At 43.1% G+C, this 14,818-nt stretch overlaps 1 protein-coding gene across 1 annotated transcript in view; it reads right to left on the bottom strand.

Annotated features, from left to right (window-relative positions):
• The window catches only part of LOC124622010 (semaphorin-2A-like), a 766,524-nt gene that overhangs the window by 55,212 nt on the left and 696,494 nt on the right, over positions 1 to 14,818 (bottom strand). The window contains exon 6 of the mRNA XM_047147562.1: positions 9,901 to 10,171. Within this exon, the coding sequence (XP_047003518.1) occupies positions 9,901 to 10,171 (271 nt within the window). The remainder of the gene's footprint in view (positions 1 to 9,900; positions 10,172 to 14,818) is intronic.

The raw sequence follows: 14,818 nt of genomic DNA, 5'->3' as shown, positions 1-14,818 counted from the left end.
ACGAACCAAAAAATAACTGACTCCACAAAGCAATTTATTCGCCGGACGTCCACATCTAAAAAACTTCATATCGAGTAAAAAACACCGCTGCAGTTGTACCGTTATGTTATTTAAAAAGCATCACTGGTTTCGTAACGTTAGTTACATCATCATGTTAGGTCAGTTACATCATGATACCGGAATATGATATTAAACTTCCCCCGGTTTTCTAGAAGTTCTAGACTTCATTCCATTCTAAAAACCATGCCGCAGCCCACGACAGACTAATGCACAAGGGCTCGGGGGGACGGAGGATGGGGGGGGGGGGGGGGGGGGCTGATAGCAGGAAAAATGTTGTAGTAGTGGATAAGAAGAGTACAGGGCAGCGATGCGCTCCTAGATACATAATGCTTCACTGAAACTATAAATTAACAGTTCATTTGTTTGTTTCTAAGTATGTGGCTTCCTGTTATCACCTTCCGTTCACGTAATCGATCCCAACTGTATAAATTTGATCGTTGTTGATTTACCTCCGTAAGTCTAGGATCCAGCGATCATTAAAATTGCTGGTAGGACAGGAGCGTCACAAGATAACTTGTTCGCCAGATTGGCACGACAACATGGCGTAAGAAGGGCGTACAAAAGTAGCCACTACATAATTTTTCGCCCATTGTGAGACGGCTAAGCAAACCGTTAGAACATACACGGGCGGAACCAATACCTTTGTCTACCAGCTCTGACTCTATTCCGATATACGAAGTGTAATCAAAAAGCAACGGAATTGTTTTAATTTCACAGACTTAATACATCCGATTTTCAAATATTTTTATCTTGTTGGTACATATGTTCCTATTCTATGTTTGCATTTTCAGCTGTTTTGAATATTTACTTTATTGTAGACAGTCGAAAAGTTATACGCATTTTCTCGAGCTCGATGAATTTTCAAGGAGGGTCGAGAAGACGCTGAAGAAGTCAGTCGTCCTGGACGACCTAGCACATCAATTACTGAGAACAGTGTGGAACAAGTGAATAAATTAGTTCTGTAAAATCGCCTAATCGCCATCAGAGAGGTTGCTGATGATTTTGGCTTTTCCTTTGGCTCATTCCAAGCAATTTTTTCGGATCTCTTGGGCATAAATCGAACTGTTGAATGTTGAATTTCGACCAACGACAACATAGCTCAGGAACTGATGAATGAAGTCGACAACGATCCAGAGCTTCTAAAGGAGTTTATGAGAGGTGACGAAACATGAGTATACGGGTATAATGTTGAAACCAAGGTCCAATCGTCTAAATGGAAAGTGCTTGAAGAGTCCGGGCCGAAAAAATTTGATAAGTACGATGACATGTGAGGTTTTTCTTACTGTTTTCTTCGATTACAGTGGGATTTTGTGTCATGAGTTCCTGCCTTTTGATGTTACGGTCAAGGAAAAATACTGCCTGGAAGTTATAAGCCGTTTGCGTGAAACTATTCAAAGAAAACAACCAGAACTGTGGCAGAACCACTTGAGGAAACTTCATCGCGATAATGCTAACGCATACACCTCAATGATTGTTCATGCTTTTTGGCAAAAAAAACGGTATGTTGCATCAGCCACCGTATTCGCCGGACTCGGATCCCTGCGACTTCTTTCTATTCCCGTGGCTGCAGAAAGCCATGAAAGCAAGTTATATTGCCACTACTGATAACGAAAATGAGTTCCCGAAGTGCTTTCAAGACTAGAAAAAGTACTGCACGAAGTGTATTACATCTTGGGGAGGGGGGGGGGATTACTTCGAAAGGGGTCAAAGTTGATGTAGATAAATAAAGATTCTTCAAGAAAATCAAAAAGTGTCGTTACTTTTCGATCACACCGTGAATACTCCGATTCTTCAAAATTCACAAAATTCTTCGTCACTTATCTTTAATCTTCTGGGTTTACGTCGAAAAGAATCACGCCTGGACACAGTATAAATTATACCTTGTGCAGGGTTCATGTGTACTGTTGTTTACCTTTGCTTGACGCTTCACAGGAGCTGGTGAACTGTTTTTCGCCTATTGCGATTGTCCGATTTTTGTTGCCATTTACACTGAGTAGCTAAGACATTACGACCACTACTCACGCAGACTTATGGCTCGAATCATACGAGCGATTTACTATTATGAGCTCACAGCATCGCTTTCTCGAGAGTTTCTGCAGCGCACGTGAAACTATGGAGCGGTACACACTTCGGCAGTAGCACTGCGAACGTGTCGTGAGAACGCGGCGAGAGAATTGTGCTCGCCTAGCACTCACTACGTTTATATGCGATATATCTTCCGAAAGACGAACATCGAATACGGGAAACCATTTTTCGTTGTCGTGTTCACACGTTTAAGTTCTGAAACGATTTTGCTAGCCCAGTTAAATATGGCGTCCGCAGAACAGCTATTCCAGTTTCCGATTCAGTCAACTCAATCGTAATTTCTCTTCACTCAAATACTAGAGGCGGACAGTTTCGTGCTCAGTCAAACATTTCTGTTTCTCTTACACTGAACAATCAGTCTATATTAAGTGAATATATTGAACACACGACGGAACCTGACAACAAAAGCTCGTTTCAAAAACAGTTGTGCGTTTACATAGGACCGAAAGTCAATTGCGGATGTGCGAAACCGGCAGCTAGAAACGGATTCGCAGAATCGATTTCGGAGTGTCTACTTGACCAAGAAGAAGCAGTATTGTAAAATCGGTTTACGAAATCTGGTTTTGGGAGCACCACGTAAACGTAGTGACTGCCGCACCTCAGCTGATCGTCGTTGTAGGGCAGCGCAGACGATTCGCAACCCCTGTAACAGCATTCATCAGTCTACCATGGATTCACACGATTTGGACATGAAATTGTTCATTGAAGGGCTGAAAAAATACCCTGAAATATGGGCCACATCTCGCAAGGAGCATCGTTATAGCATTAAGAAGAGAGCCGCATGGTTTCAAGTAAGACTGTTAATATTGTTAAAAATATCGAGAATGCAATACATAGATATTTAAAAATATATCGTAAACGGATCTCGATGTATCGAAAAAAGTATAGACATATCAACGGAAAAAATATCGGCTACAGGCCTATAAAAATATGGACTGCACACTGTAAATATACTGCCGGTTTTAGAGCTCTAAATTTAAGTGTTGATTTACTACTAGAATATTCAGTACATCAACAAGTTAGTAGCCTACGTGTCCCCCACAGAGCAACAGTTGAAGGGAAAACTATGCAGGTTCACGCGTGGCGGTTGCCACTTTGCTAACTGCACGCAAGTTACACGATAAACGGTGGTCAGATGGGTCCGTCATTCGGTTTCGTCACATATCGGATTTGTCCAGAACACTTCATGTAGACTTCCCTGTTATTTTGTCTTCGTTTTTTACTTTATTTTATCCATTGTTTTTCAGTTTTCGTGCGCGACTGTTTTACTTTCGTAAAATGAAGAACAAACCGCCTTCAGTCACAAGTTGCGTTTATTTACTGCACTATGAATTTCGGGCCCTGGAGACTCATCTTCAGGTGCTTTTTAGTGATTTACATCAGGTTTTTTAGTTGTAATCCTGTTGATATTACATTTTTGTGTTGCAACATGGTGTATTATAGATATAAGTTTAACAGCGTTAATAATATGAAAATAACTTATAGTTTAACATTGTAGGTTGTCTGCTTCTGTTGTGCAGTTGGTATACACAATATACATCTTTAATTTTGCAGTACATACTGGGATATATATATATAGTCACACACTTTTTCGCACGTTGTAGTAGCAGAACATAAACATGCCAAAGATTCTCGTTCATACAGATGTACTACTTCTAAATATAATCGATTTTCTTGTTTCACAGAAGATATTATTAGTACACAGGTTTTATTAAAATAATTATTTGGCACCATATTGGAGGTTGTCAGCTGTTTGTACTATTATGGATTTGATTCCTCAGGAAAAAATAAACTTTTAAAGGTGTAGAAAAAATTGTGGCTGTTAAACTCTGTTCATTCAACAAGTTTTTGGAACATTTTTCTTTGTGTAGCATTATTTCTAACTGTTCTAGTAGATTAAGTTTTTTACTGTTGGGTTCTGTGTGAAGTACAGTTAGGCTGTTGTGGGTGTCGTCAAGTCTGTGTTTATTAATATACATGTGGTTAGCTATTGTAGATTTTTCAAAATGGTTTAGCCGAAAGACGTCAGTGAGTTCTTTATACCGTGTGTGGAAGGTTCTTCCAGTTTTTCCTATGTAAAATGCAGGGCAACTGTTACATTGTAATTTGTATATTCCACTGTGTTGTGTTATTGGCTTGTTGGTGTTCAATGTGTGAGGTAAGTGGTATCCAAGTTTGCTGTTTGTGGAGAAAGATATTTTAATATTGGTTTCCTTGAATAAGTTAGCTATTTTTTGTGATACTGTGCCTAAGTATGGAATGCTTGTGAAGATTTGTTTTGTGTCGGTAGTTTCCTTTTCTGTGTTTTTGTGAGTGATGTTGGTCTGAATTTTTCTAGATAGTTTATCAATTGATTTTACAGAGTAACCATTATTTACTGCGATTGTTTTGATAGTATCTATTTGTTGTGTTAGTGCTTAGGGTTTTAAAGGTAATGTATGTGCCCTGTTCAACATTAATCTAAATGCAGCATACTTACGTGTGTTCGGGTGGTATGAAGATTCATGTATTGTGATGTCAGTGTAGGTTGGTTTTCGGTAAATGTACAAGTTATGTTCTTGTTGTTCATTCACAATTGAGAGGTCTAAGAAATTAATGGATTGATTTGTTTCATATTCTATTGCGAACTTTACTTTATTGTGCAGTGAGTTGAATGATGTGAGGAGTCCTTCAAGTTCATCTTTAGTACCATCAAATAAGAGTAGTGTGTCATCTACATATCTCTTGTAATACACAATCTTTTGAACAAGTTTATTTTCTCCTTTGAAGAACTTATTCTCTAAGTGGGTGATGAAAATGTCAGCTAGGAAACTTGACATGCAGTTACCCATAGCTAGGCCTTCTTTCTGTTGATAGATTTTATTATTAAATGAAAAGTAGTTGTGGGACAGTACTAGTTCAAGTAGATCCATCAACTCTGTAATCTCTGGTATGGTTAGTATTTTGTGTGTGATGAGGTTTTTTCTAATAATTTCAATTGTCTCTTTAACAGGTATATTTATTTCTGCCAGCGATGTAGCAGTTGTAGTATCAAAATTGCGTGTTACACGTTATATTCGTACCGTCAAGCTTCGATTACATCAGCATTTCCCCACACACGCCTCCGCCCACCGCAAATACCCTTATCACTTCGATTTATGTTCATCATTTTCAGTAACTCTTTTTGAAGAATGCGGATGTGAAGAGGTAGCACACTAGTTGTATTAAAAATTGTTTTTAACATAACTGGTGTAATATTTCTTTACATCGCAAATCTTGTTATTCCATTCTTACCGCCACCCCTCAGTGCAATGAGACTTCCTCTTGGTACCATCTATACTTACTCTACACGCTCAAAGAGACTGGACGCGCTGAAATCTCAAAAGGTGGTAAGACTCCTTCACACAGTGAAAGTAAAACAACGTTCTGCTACAATTTCAAACGAACAATTTCAAATATTTACCGAAAATTGTGAAAAAACATATAACATAAAAGTTGGCCTCGATATTGCCATTTCGACACCGATATGCCGATATATCGTGGAGGCTGCATCGCCGTTATTTATCGATACCCACTGGAAGAAGTATCGTTATATCGACGTTTTATCGACAGCAATACTTTCAACTATTCGTAAAATTTTGTAAGAGCCTTGCTGCGAAACCGAACAGGGAGAGAAAGGATATATGTAAACATCACAGTTAAACTATTCTCTGCTTGCGTTCTAAAGGACGCGTTTTTTTTAGCGAATGTGGCCTTTCAAAATTTGCAGTTGGGCGAAGCAGCAAGTGCTTTTCTACCTCGAGAGAGCCCTTTCGTCTGAAGGAACAAATCTTCAGTTATGAATAACAGTTTAGCTTAAATTCTTTTACCTCAGCCGGTTCATTGTAATCGATGCTTTATTGTATTGCAGCCACAAAATACATCATTGTACAAATTTTACTAGCAATACAAGTTGAATAGTCTTTCACGTTTGGCAATAAATTTATTCAGTGCTGACTAAGAGTGTTACGCTTCAGATTTCGGTACATTTCTCTTGTCATGGTACTTCGTTGCCAATTTCTATAAAGTAATCACCGAAAACATTTGTTCTGCAGTTAAGTGGCCTTCCTCTTTCTGCTGATGGCATTCCGTTGTCCAGATCACATGGCATGCTTTTCAAATCCCTTGGCATATTTTAGCCACCTTTCTTCCATGAATTTTGCTGTGCACTCTTTGTGCAAGTCTTCCTCCACAGCTATACAAACTTTCCTTACAATTTTACACAGTGTTCCGTGGCCGATTCTGTGTTGATAATGCAGATTAATTAGAGCGCAGCCACTACCCACATATCTGGAAAAGACGAACAGTTCACGTTAAAATGTTGCTTTACTCTTCATTCGTCAAACGGCTGAACATGCATCTGAAAATGAAGAATTTACTTTCATTTCCTCTTAACTCTATGGTGTCCCGAACGCTTCTTTCAGCAGCCGTGAACTACCAAAACTTTCTGTTGGGATTCTTAACGTATTCGTAACAGAACTAAGCAAACACTGCCTGCTTCCTTCTGCCTACGTCCATACTGGTTGGCTTGAGACTCAGTACTGCTGCGTGAGTATCGCTACGACGTCACTGTGAGTGCACTGAGACGATTTCTCACGACGCGATCTCCTTGGCAGCACGGGTTAACTGTTACTCGCTCGGGTGTATCAAGCCTATGCCACCCAGTCTCGTTACGGACACGTTACTCTGTAAGCAATCTATACAATGGAAGCAAAGACGAATGGGCTATCATTCTAGCGACGCTACTGGCCGCAGATAGAAAAATCCACTCACATAAGCGACTTCGAGAAAGAGCAGATTGTTATGGCCCAGAGCGTCGGGAACGAGTATCTCGGAAACGGCGGAACTGGTCGGCTGTTCGCGTGCTACTGTCGTGAGCACCTGTGTGAAGTGCTGACTGGCTGAACGCCACAATGTTTTGGGCGTCCAAGCCTCATCACACGGCGCCGAGATTGCCCACTTCGAAAAGGCAGGATAGGTGGCAAACAATGCTACATCTGAAGAAAAAGTACACTGCTGGTGCAGGCCAAGTGTTCAGGGCACATTGTACGACATGGGTCTCCACAGCTGACGACCTCTACACGATCCCATCTTGATTCAACTACGTTGTCAGTTATGATTGTAGTGGCATGGCAACATCGAAATTGCGTCGTGGAACAATAGCAGCATGTTAGAAGGTCGGATGAATTACGTTTCTCGTTTCACCACGTCTATAGCTCAAAAAATTGAACTGCGTCTCGGACGCAGGCTGTCGGCGGCAGTATTTTTGTATAGCTGATATTCGCCTGGGCTTCCATAGGACGTGTGGTAGTAATCGAGAGGACCATCTCAACCGTGGACAACGTGAACTTCGTTGCGGACCACCTGCACACTTTCATGCTTTTTGTCTTCCAAGCCGGCCGATGTGACCGAGAGGATCTAGGCGCTTCAGTCTGGAACCGCGCGACCGCTACGGTCGCAGGTTCGAATCCTGCCTCGGGCATGGATGTGAGTGATGTCCTTAGGTTAGTTAGGTTTAAGTAGTTCTAGGGGACTTATGACTTCAGTCCCATAGTGCTCAGAGCAATTTGAACAACTTTTTTCTTGTCTTCCCCGACGGCGACAGCGTGTTCCCGAAAGGGTAACTGTCCGTATCACGAAGTCAGAATCGTGCTACAGTGGTTTGATGTGCAGGACAGAGAAATCACGTTGCGGCCTGGCGATCCAATTTGCTTGATTTGAACCCGATGAAATACATCTGGTCCGCTATCAGGAACCAGCTACGTGTCCAAAAGCCACTGGCCACTAATGTACGGGAATTGCGTCACCTGTTTTAGACGTCGGATGCCACACACAAAGCTATTAAATTATAACAAGGACTTGTCAAATCAATGACACGCAGATGTTGATGTTTGGTTTGTGAGGCGCTCAACTCTGCGGTCATCAGCACCCGTACAAAGTCCCAATTTTTACACAGACCAATCTAGCGACTGTCATCAAAGATAATGATGAGATGATGAGGGCAACACAAACACCCAGTCCTCAGGCAGAGAAAATCCCCAGCCCTGCATGGAATCGATCCTGGGACACGCTGATCCAGAGACAGAAACCTAGCCACTAGACTACGAGCTGCGGACTCCACGACAAGCAGAATTCTTACTGTACTGCTTTTCAGAGGTGGATCAACAAGCTATCAAGTAAGTTCTCACATTTATTTGGTCACATTTATTTGGTCCTTCTGTATATGGCCTTCTGTATATGGCCTTCCTGATTAAAGTTTTCCGTTATTTCCCTAAATCGCTCCAGGCAAATGCTGGGATGGTTCCTTTCAAAGGGCACGGCCGACTTCCTAACCCATCCTTCCCTACTCCGATGAGACCGATGACCTCGCTGTTTGGTCTCTTCCCCCACAGCAACCCAACCCAACCCCCCAGAAGAGTTCCCGCTGCTTACGTAGTATATGTTCTGTAAGCGGCGGATAGAAACACATATTTCTTCAGCTTATGGTTTTTTAACGGGATTCAACACTTTCTTTACTAATATTCGTCATTTTCATCACGGAAAGGAGTATACGGACTTCCGCGCAGAAATCGTCTGAACAGAAGTAAGGCTTCAGGCGGCTGCTCTACGCTCGTGCGTAGGGCGCGCCGCCTTGATCTCGCGGCGTACACACGTCAGAGCGCGCGGCGGCAGGGTGGCAGCACTGCGCCGTGCTTCCCCGCGGGGAGTCCCGCGACGGAATGCGCGCCCTTTGTGCGGCGGGCGTCGCGGCTGACGCGACGTCGCGAGCACAGGCGGCGCCGGCGGCCTTTGATGTGCGACGCGGCGCACATCAGACGCGCCTCCAGCCGGCAGCTGACGCTAACAGCTGGCCAGCGCCGCTATAGATCTACGACGCTGTGTGGCTAAAACTGCCGTTGTGACTCACTGCTGGTCTCCATTCCGTCTACGGCACTGTTTGCGGTACTAAAACACTGCACTGCAAAAAAAAAAAATTCGTCGAGAAGGAAAAAACGAGAATGTCTCCCTTCCAGGAAAACGGGACGTCTCCCGACATTATATGGGAAACCGGTGCTAGTTGTTACACGGCGCAATTTGCTGCATATGAATTTTCAAAAAATGGCTCTGAGCACTATGGGACTCAACTGCTGAGGTCATTAGTCCCCTAGAACTTAGAACTAGTTAAACCTAACTAACCTAAGGACATCACAAACATCCATGCCCGAGGCAGGATTCGAACCTGCGACCGTAGCGGTCTTGCGGTTCCAGACTGCAGCGCCTTTAACCGCACGGCCACTTCGGCCGGCATATGAATTTTGAATTAACCGCTGATGGCAAAGCAATTTCCATCCGGTGGATAGTAGCACTTCATAGTATAGTTCTTATGCCGAGGGCAGGTGGTCGGTATTATAGAGACCGGGAGAGGAAGTGTTGTTTCTCAGTGTGTTCCTAATTTTTTTCTTTTCCGAGTATCTTTATTGACAGCAACATAGTCTTTCTTATACCAGCGATCCGGGGCCAGCGCGCGCCTACCAGAGTTCAGGAAGCAGCGCATTTAGCGCTCTCGGCTACCCTGGCGGGTACTACACTATCTACAAGGATCGAAAGCAACTAGTGCGCACTTTTAAGAGGATAAGTGATATTTTGTCTAGTGAGCTTATAATTCTATTGAATACTGAATGCGTTACGGGACAAGTATTTTTTTCTCTTTATGAAGGTATTTGTGTGAATACAACTTGAGCAGGAAGGGATACTCACTGTCGAGCCACTTGGAGTCGTACTTGAGGGTCCTCTTGAAGGAGAACTCGCGGCGGCCGGTGGTGAGGTTGTGCAGGTCGGTGCGGAAGATGACGGTGTCGGCCTTGGTGAACTCGGCGTTGGTGCCGCTGTAGAGGCCCGGCAGGCCGCCCGGGTTGCCGCGCTCCACCCACACCGCCGTCGAGTTGTCCGCCGGGTCGTACGGGCACTTGGCCACGCCCGTGCCCACGCCGGGCACGTGGTCGCGCCGCGACAGGTGCGTCAGGTTCGCCTGCAACACACGGGACCATCTTTGCTTCTGCTGTGTCGGGCAATGTCGACAAATACACATCGAAGTTATAACGCTTATCCGTCTGAACAGAAACCTCACAATTAATCATTCACAATTTCCAAGCAAATAGAAATAAATCTGAATATTAATTCGATTCGTAATTTTACATACATTAAGTGTAGCAGGATAAAATATCACAGCATCACTATGTGTGTATAGATTAAACTTAGATGAACGACATCGTGGAATACCGCCTAATATGGTGTCGGTCATCCTTTTTCCTGGCATAGTCCAGCACCTCGGCGTGGTATGAACTCATTAAGTCGCTGAAAGTTCTTTGAGCCATGCTGCCACTACAGCCGTCCATAATCGCGAAAGTGTTGCCGGTGTAGGATCTTGTGCACGTACTGAACTCTCGATTATATCCCATAAATGCTCGATGGTATTCGTGTCGGGCGATATGTGTGGCCAAATCGTTTGCTCGAATTGTCCGGAATGTTCTTCAAACCAATCGCAAGCAACTGAAGACCGGTGGCCAGGCGCATTGTCATCCATAACATGAAGTCGATGAATGGCAACAAAAGGTCTCCAGGTAGGCGACATAAGCATTTCCAGTCAATGATCTGTACAGTTGGACCAGAGGACCCAGTCCACCCCAGGTAAACACAACCGACACCATTGTGAAGCCATCACCAGCTTCCACAGTGCCTTGTTGATAACTTCGATCTCGTAAACTGACATGCGGCCGGGAGAGCGGTGTGCTGACCACTCGCCTCTCTATATCCCCATCCACCGATGCCTGTGAACTGAGGATGACACGGCGGCCGGTCAGTACCGTTAGGCCATCATGGCCTTTCGGACGGAGTTAAGTTTGTGGACAACTTGGATCCATGGCTTCGTGGCGTCTGCGCCATACTCGAACCCTACTATCAGCTCTTGCCAACCGTAATCCAGACTCAGTTCACCAGGCCACAGTTTTCCAGTCACCTTGGGCCAAAACGATATGACCACGCCCCCAGTAGAGGCGCTGCAGACGATGTCGTGCTGTTAGCAAAGGCACTCGCGTCAATCGGATGCTGTCACAGCCCATTAACGCCAAATTCCGCAGCACTGTCCTAACTGATACGTTCGTCGTGCGCCCCCACGTGGATATCCGCGCTTACTTCAAATACTGTTGCTTGTCTGTTAGCACTGACAACTCTACGCAAACGCCGCTGCTCTCGATCGTTAATTGAAGGTCGTCGCCCACTGTGTTGTCCGCGGTAAGAGGTAATGTCTGAAGTTTGAAACACTTGGCACACTCTTGACATTGTGGATCTTTGAATATGAATTCCCTAAGGATTTCCGAAATGGAATGTCCCATATGTCTAGCCGCATCTACCATTCCGCGTTCAGAGTATGTAAATTCTCGTCGTGAACATTTTCACATTAATAGCTAGAATACAAATGATAGTTCCGCCAATGCACTGCCGTTTTATACCTTGTGTATGCGATGTATGCGATACTACCGCTGTATGCATATCGCTAGCCCGTGTCTTTTGACATCTCAGTGTATTCAGAGATAGCAGTCAAAAATTTTTCTTGATTTACTTAAATTATTTAGTGAAGCAGCATGTTTCGAAGCACACGATATCTGCACGCTGCATCTTCAATAGGAAAACATTTAACAAAAGTACGCGTAGATATTTAAAGTTATTTTTACAATCTTCGCATCCTGCTGAGAAACAGAAGGATAACCTAATGTGAGGCAATATTTACCTCGTTCGTTTGTCACTTTTTCACATAGTTTTTTTTGTTAAATAATTACTGACTTTGCATACACAAGATGGCTGTCTTCTTGTGGTGCGTTCAGTTACATCCATTACTATTACTCTGTCGGTCTTGTAAGACTCTGTTGATAAATTTGAAAAAGATGATTAAAACACATCACAGTCAATTCTGCTGTGCAGTAGAAACAAGATGGCGGTCAGGACACAGCTAGTTTCTACTTAAGCATCGATGTGGCAATCCTGGTGTTACTTGTGATGTCTTCCGCTCATGTTGTTGATGTATCATTCATGCCGGTCGACGAAATATATCACAGTGAGAGACACTGTGCAAATTTGCTGTTAATAACACCTACATAAAAATTATATAAAATAATTAGGAAGATGTTACTACAGGAACATAGAATCATGCATATTACGAATTTTCTGTTTTAACTATTGTTAAACTATTGCACAGTGGCTGGTTAACACCAATAGCAATAACTTTATAATTTTTAAAAATCTGTTTGTTTATGTTTTAATCTGATCAGATAAGGTCCTTCAGGCCCTCTGTTACATCGAACCAGGTTTCACACACAGTACATTTTTCTCCTCATAGTTACGTAAGAAATAGCAATAATTTTAATATGATAAATAATAATGAATGACTTCACTGTCTGTAGAGACAAAGTGAACAAATAGCACTGACTAGGAACTAGTACAGTTCATACTTGTAGTACTTCTACTACCACTGCTTCCAATAACTATAATGGTAATAATGATGACGATAATGGCAGATATAAAAAGAATTTATAGATAACATAATAGATATTTTCTGATACAGAGAGTTCTGAGTAAGGGAAATTTAAGGAGACGGCACCAGTTAAGAACACTGGAAATGAGGAAGATGTGGTTGGAAAGAAAGTTACAGGGTAACGAGAGCCTACAGGGAAAATGGTAGCCATTATTATTGCTTCAGTAGATATGTTAGGGACAATGGTAGTCACTATTGCTGCTTCAGTAGATATGACAATAACTGTCTTCTAGAATTGGAGATGTTATTCAGTTCACTAATGCAATGAGGGAGGTAATTCTAGACTAGTATTCCCCCTATTGCAAAGGACATGAGAAAGTGGTTGAGCGATGAAGTGGAACAGAAGGGATTTTGCTCAGATGGGAACGGGTGTTTCTGCCTGTTGTTCAGACCAGAGCATTACGATAGAGGAGAGATATGAGCGATAGTTTACTTGAGAAGACAACAGAGGAGACAGATTGTGTGGAAATCTCTGTACTTATCTGCACGCAGCCAGGTTTTCTATGCATATGATGCTGAAATATGATCAAAGAGTCGAACACAGGCGTTCGTAACCAGTTCAAGGTGTCATGAGCTTCCATGACAATGTCCTCACAGTACTAGTGGTTGCACAAGTTCCTTTTTCAGGTTAAGAAGGAGGTGCTTTTATAATTTTGTAGGGTATGGAGAAATGCTGATTCCTTCTTGCACATTGCATTTACGTGCTCACTTCAATTTAGATTTTCATCTATTACTACTTCTAGACTCTTCGCTGAAGGATAGAAATTGATATTTGTCCCATTTAGGATTACAGATGGTATGAGTTGCCGATCTTTCTGGTGAATAAACCTAGAATGACCAACCAATACCGCTTAAACTTTGGATGGGTTGAGCTTTAACTCGATACTCCGTGCCCACTTTGGAAATGCAGACGGGGCAGTATTGAAATGCTCGATAGCTCTCTCAGGTTTATTATTTTGCACTTAGTTACAACTCGAGGTCATCAGCAAACATGTGGTACATGCAATGATGTACATGATGTCACATCACAGACACGCAATGAAAATAGTTTAGGACCTAGTACGGAGCCCTGGCGAAGAACTGATATTACGTGCTTCGGTTGTGACTTTACGGTGCCGGGCAGGACGCATTCTCCGTGGAGTACTTTGAGAAAAGTGCATTGGAGTCAGCGACCTTGAAACCTGTGTGTTTTTTCCAGATATGTAGACGATTCTTTTGTTGTTTGGCCTCATGGTAGTGAGAATTTAAACCTGTTTTTGGAACATCTGAATTCAATCCACCCGAATATTCAGTTCACTATGGAGGTGGAAGAGAATGGATGCCTTCCCCTCGTTGATGTGTTGGTCGAAAGGAAGACTGATGGTACGTTGGGACTTTCTGTTTATAGGAAGGCTACCCACACTGACTTGTATCTGCGAGGTGATAGTTGTCACCATCCAGCTCAGCGTGAAGGAGTACTTGGCACCTTGGTTCACAGGGCCCACGTTACCTCAGACCCTGAAAGTTTGGCAGCTGAGCTATTACATGTCGAAGTCACCTTTCGTCAGAATGGTTATAGTGAGAGGCAAATCAAACATGCATTGCGCCATCAGCCTTCTGTGCAACGGGTGAGTGACGATAGCAACGAAGTGGCACCTAAGTCTACGGCCTCTTTGCCTTACGCAGGAAGCATTTCCAACAGGATTGGCCGTATTTTGCGGAAATATGATGTGAAATGTGTTTTTCGACCACCTTCTAAGATTAAGGCCCTGTTGGCGTCCGTAAAAGATTATCTTGGTTTGCGTAAAGCGAGGGTCTATCGTATTCCTTACAGTTGTGGCATGTCATATATTGGTCACAGAATCAGGACTGTGGAAGACCGGTGTATTGAACATAAGCGTCACACACGCTTACAACAGCCGAGCAAATCCGCTATTACAGAACATTGCCTTGACACCGGTCATCCTATGGAATACAATAACACGGAGATTCTGGCTTGCACGTTCAGCTATTGGGATAGTGTTATTAACGAAGCTGTTGAAATCAGACTATCAAGCAACCTTATTAACAGAGATGGTGGATTTTGTTTAAATGCTGCTAGGAATCCGG

This window comes from Schistocerca americana, chromosome 7 (genome assembly GCF_021461395.2).
Source record: "Schistocerca americana isolate TAMUIC-IGC-003095 chromosome 7, iqSchAmer2.1, whole genome shotgun sequence".
NCBI lineage: Eukaryota > Metazoa > Arthropoda > Insecta > Orthoptera > Acrididae > Schistocerca > Schistocerca americana.
Note: the sequence above shows the minus strand (reverse complement) of the source record. Positions and strands in the feature narration are given on the sequence as shown.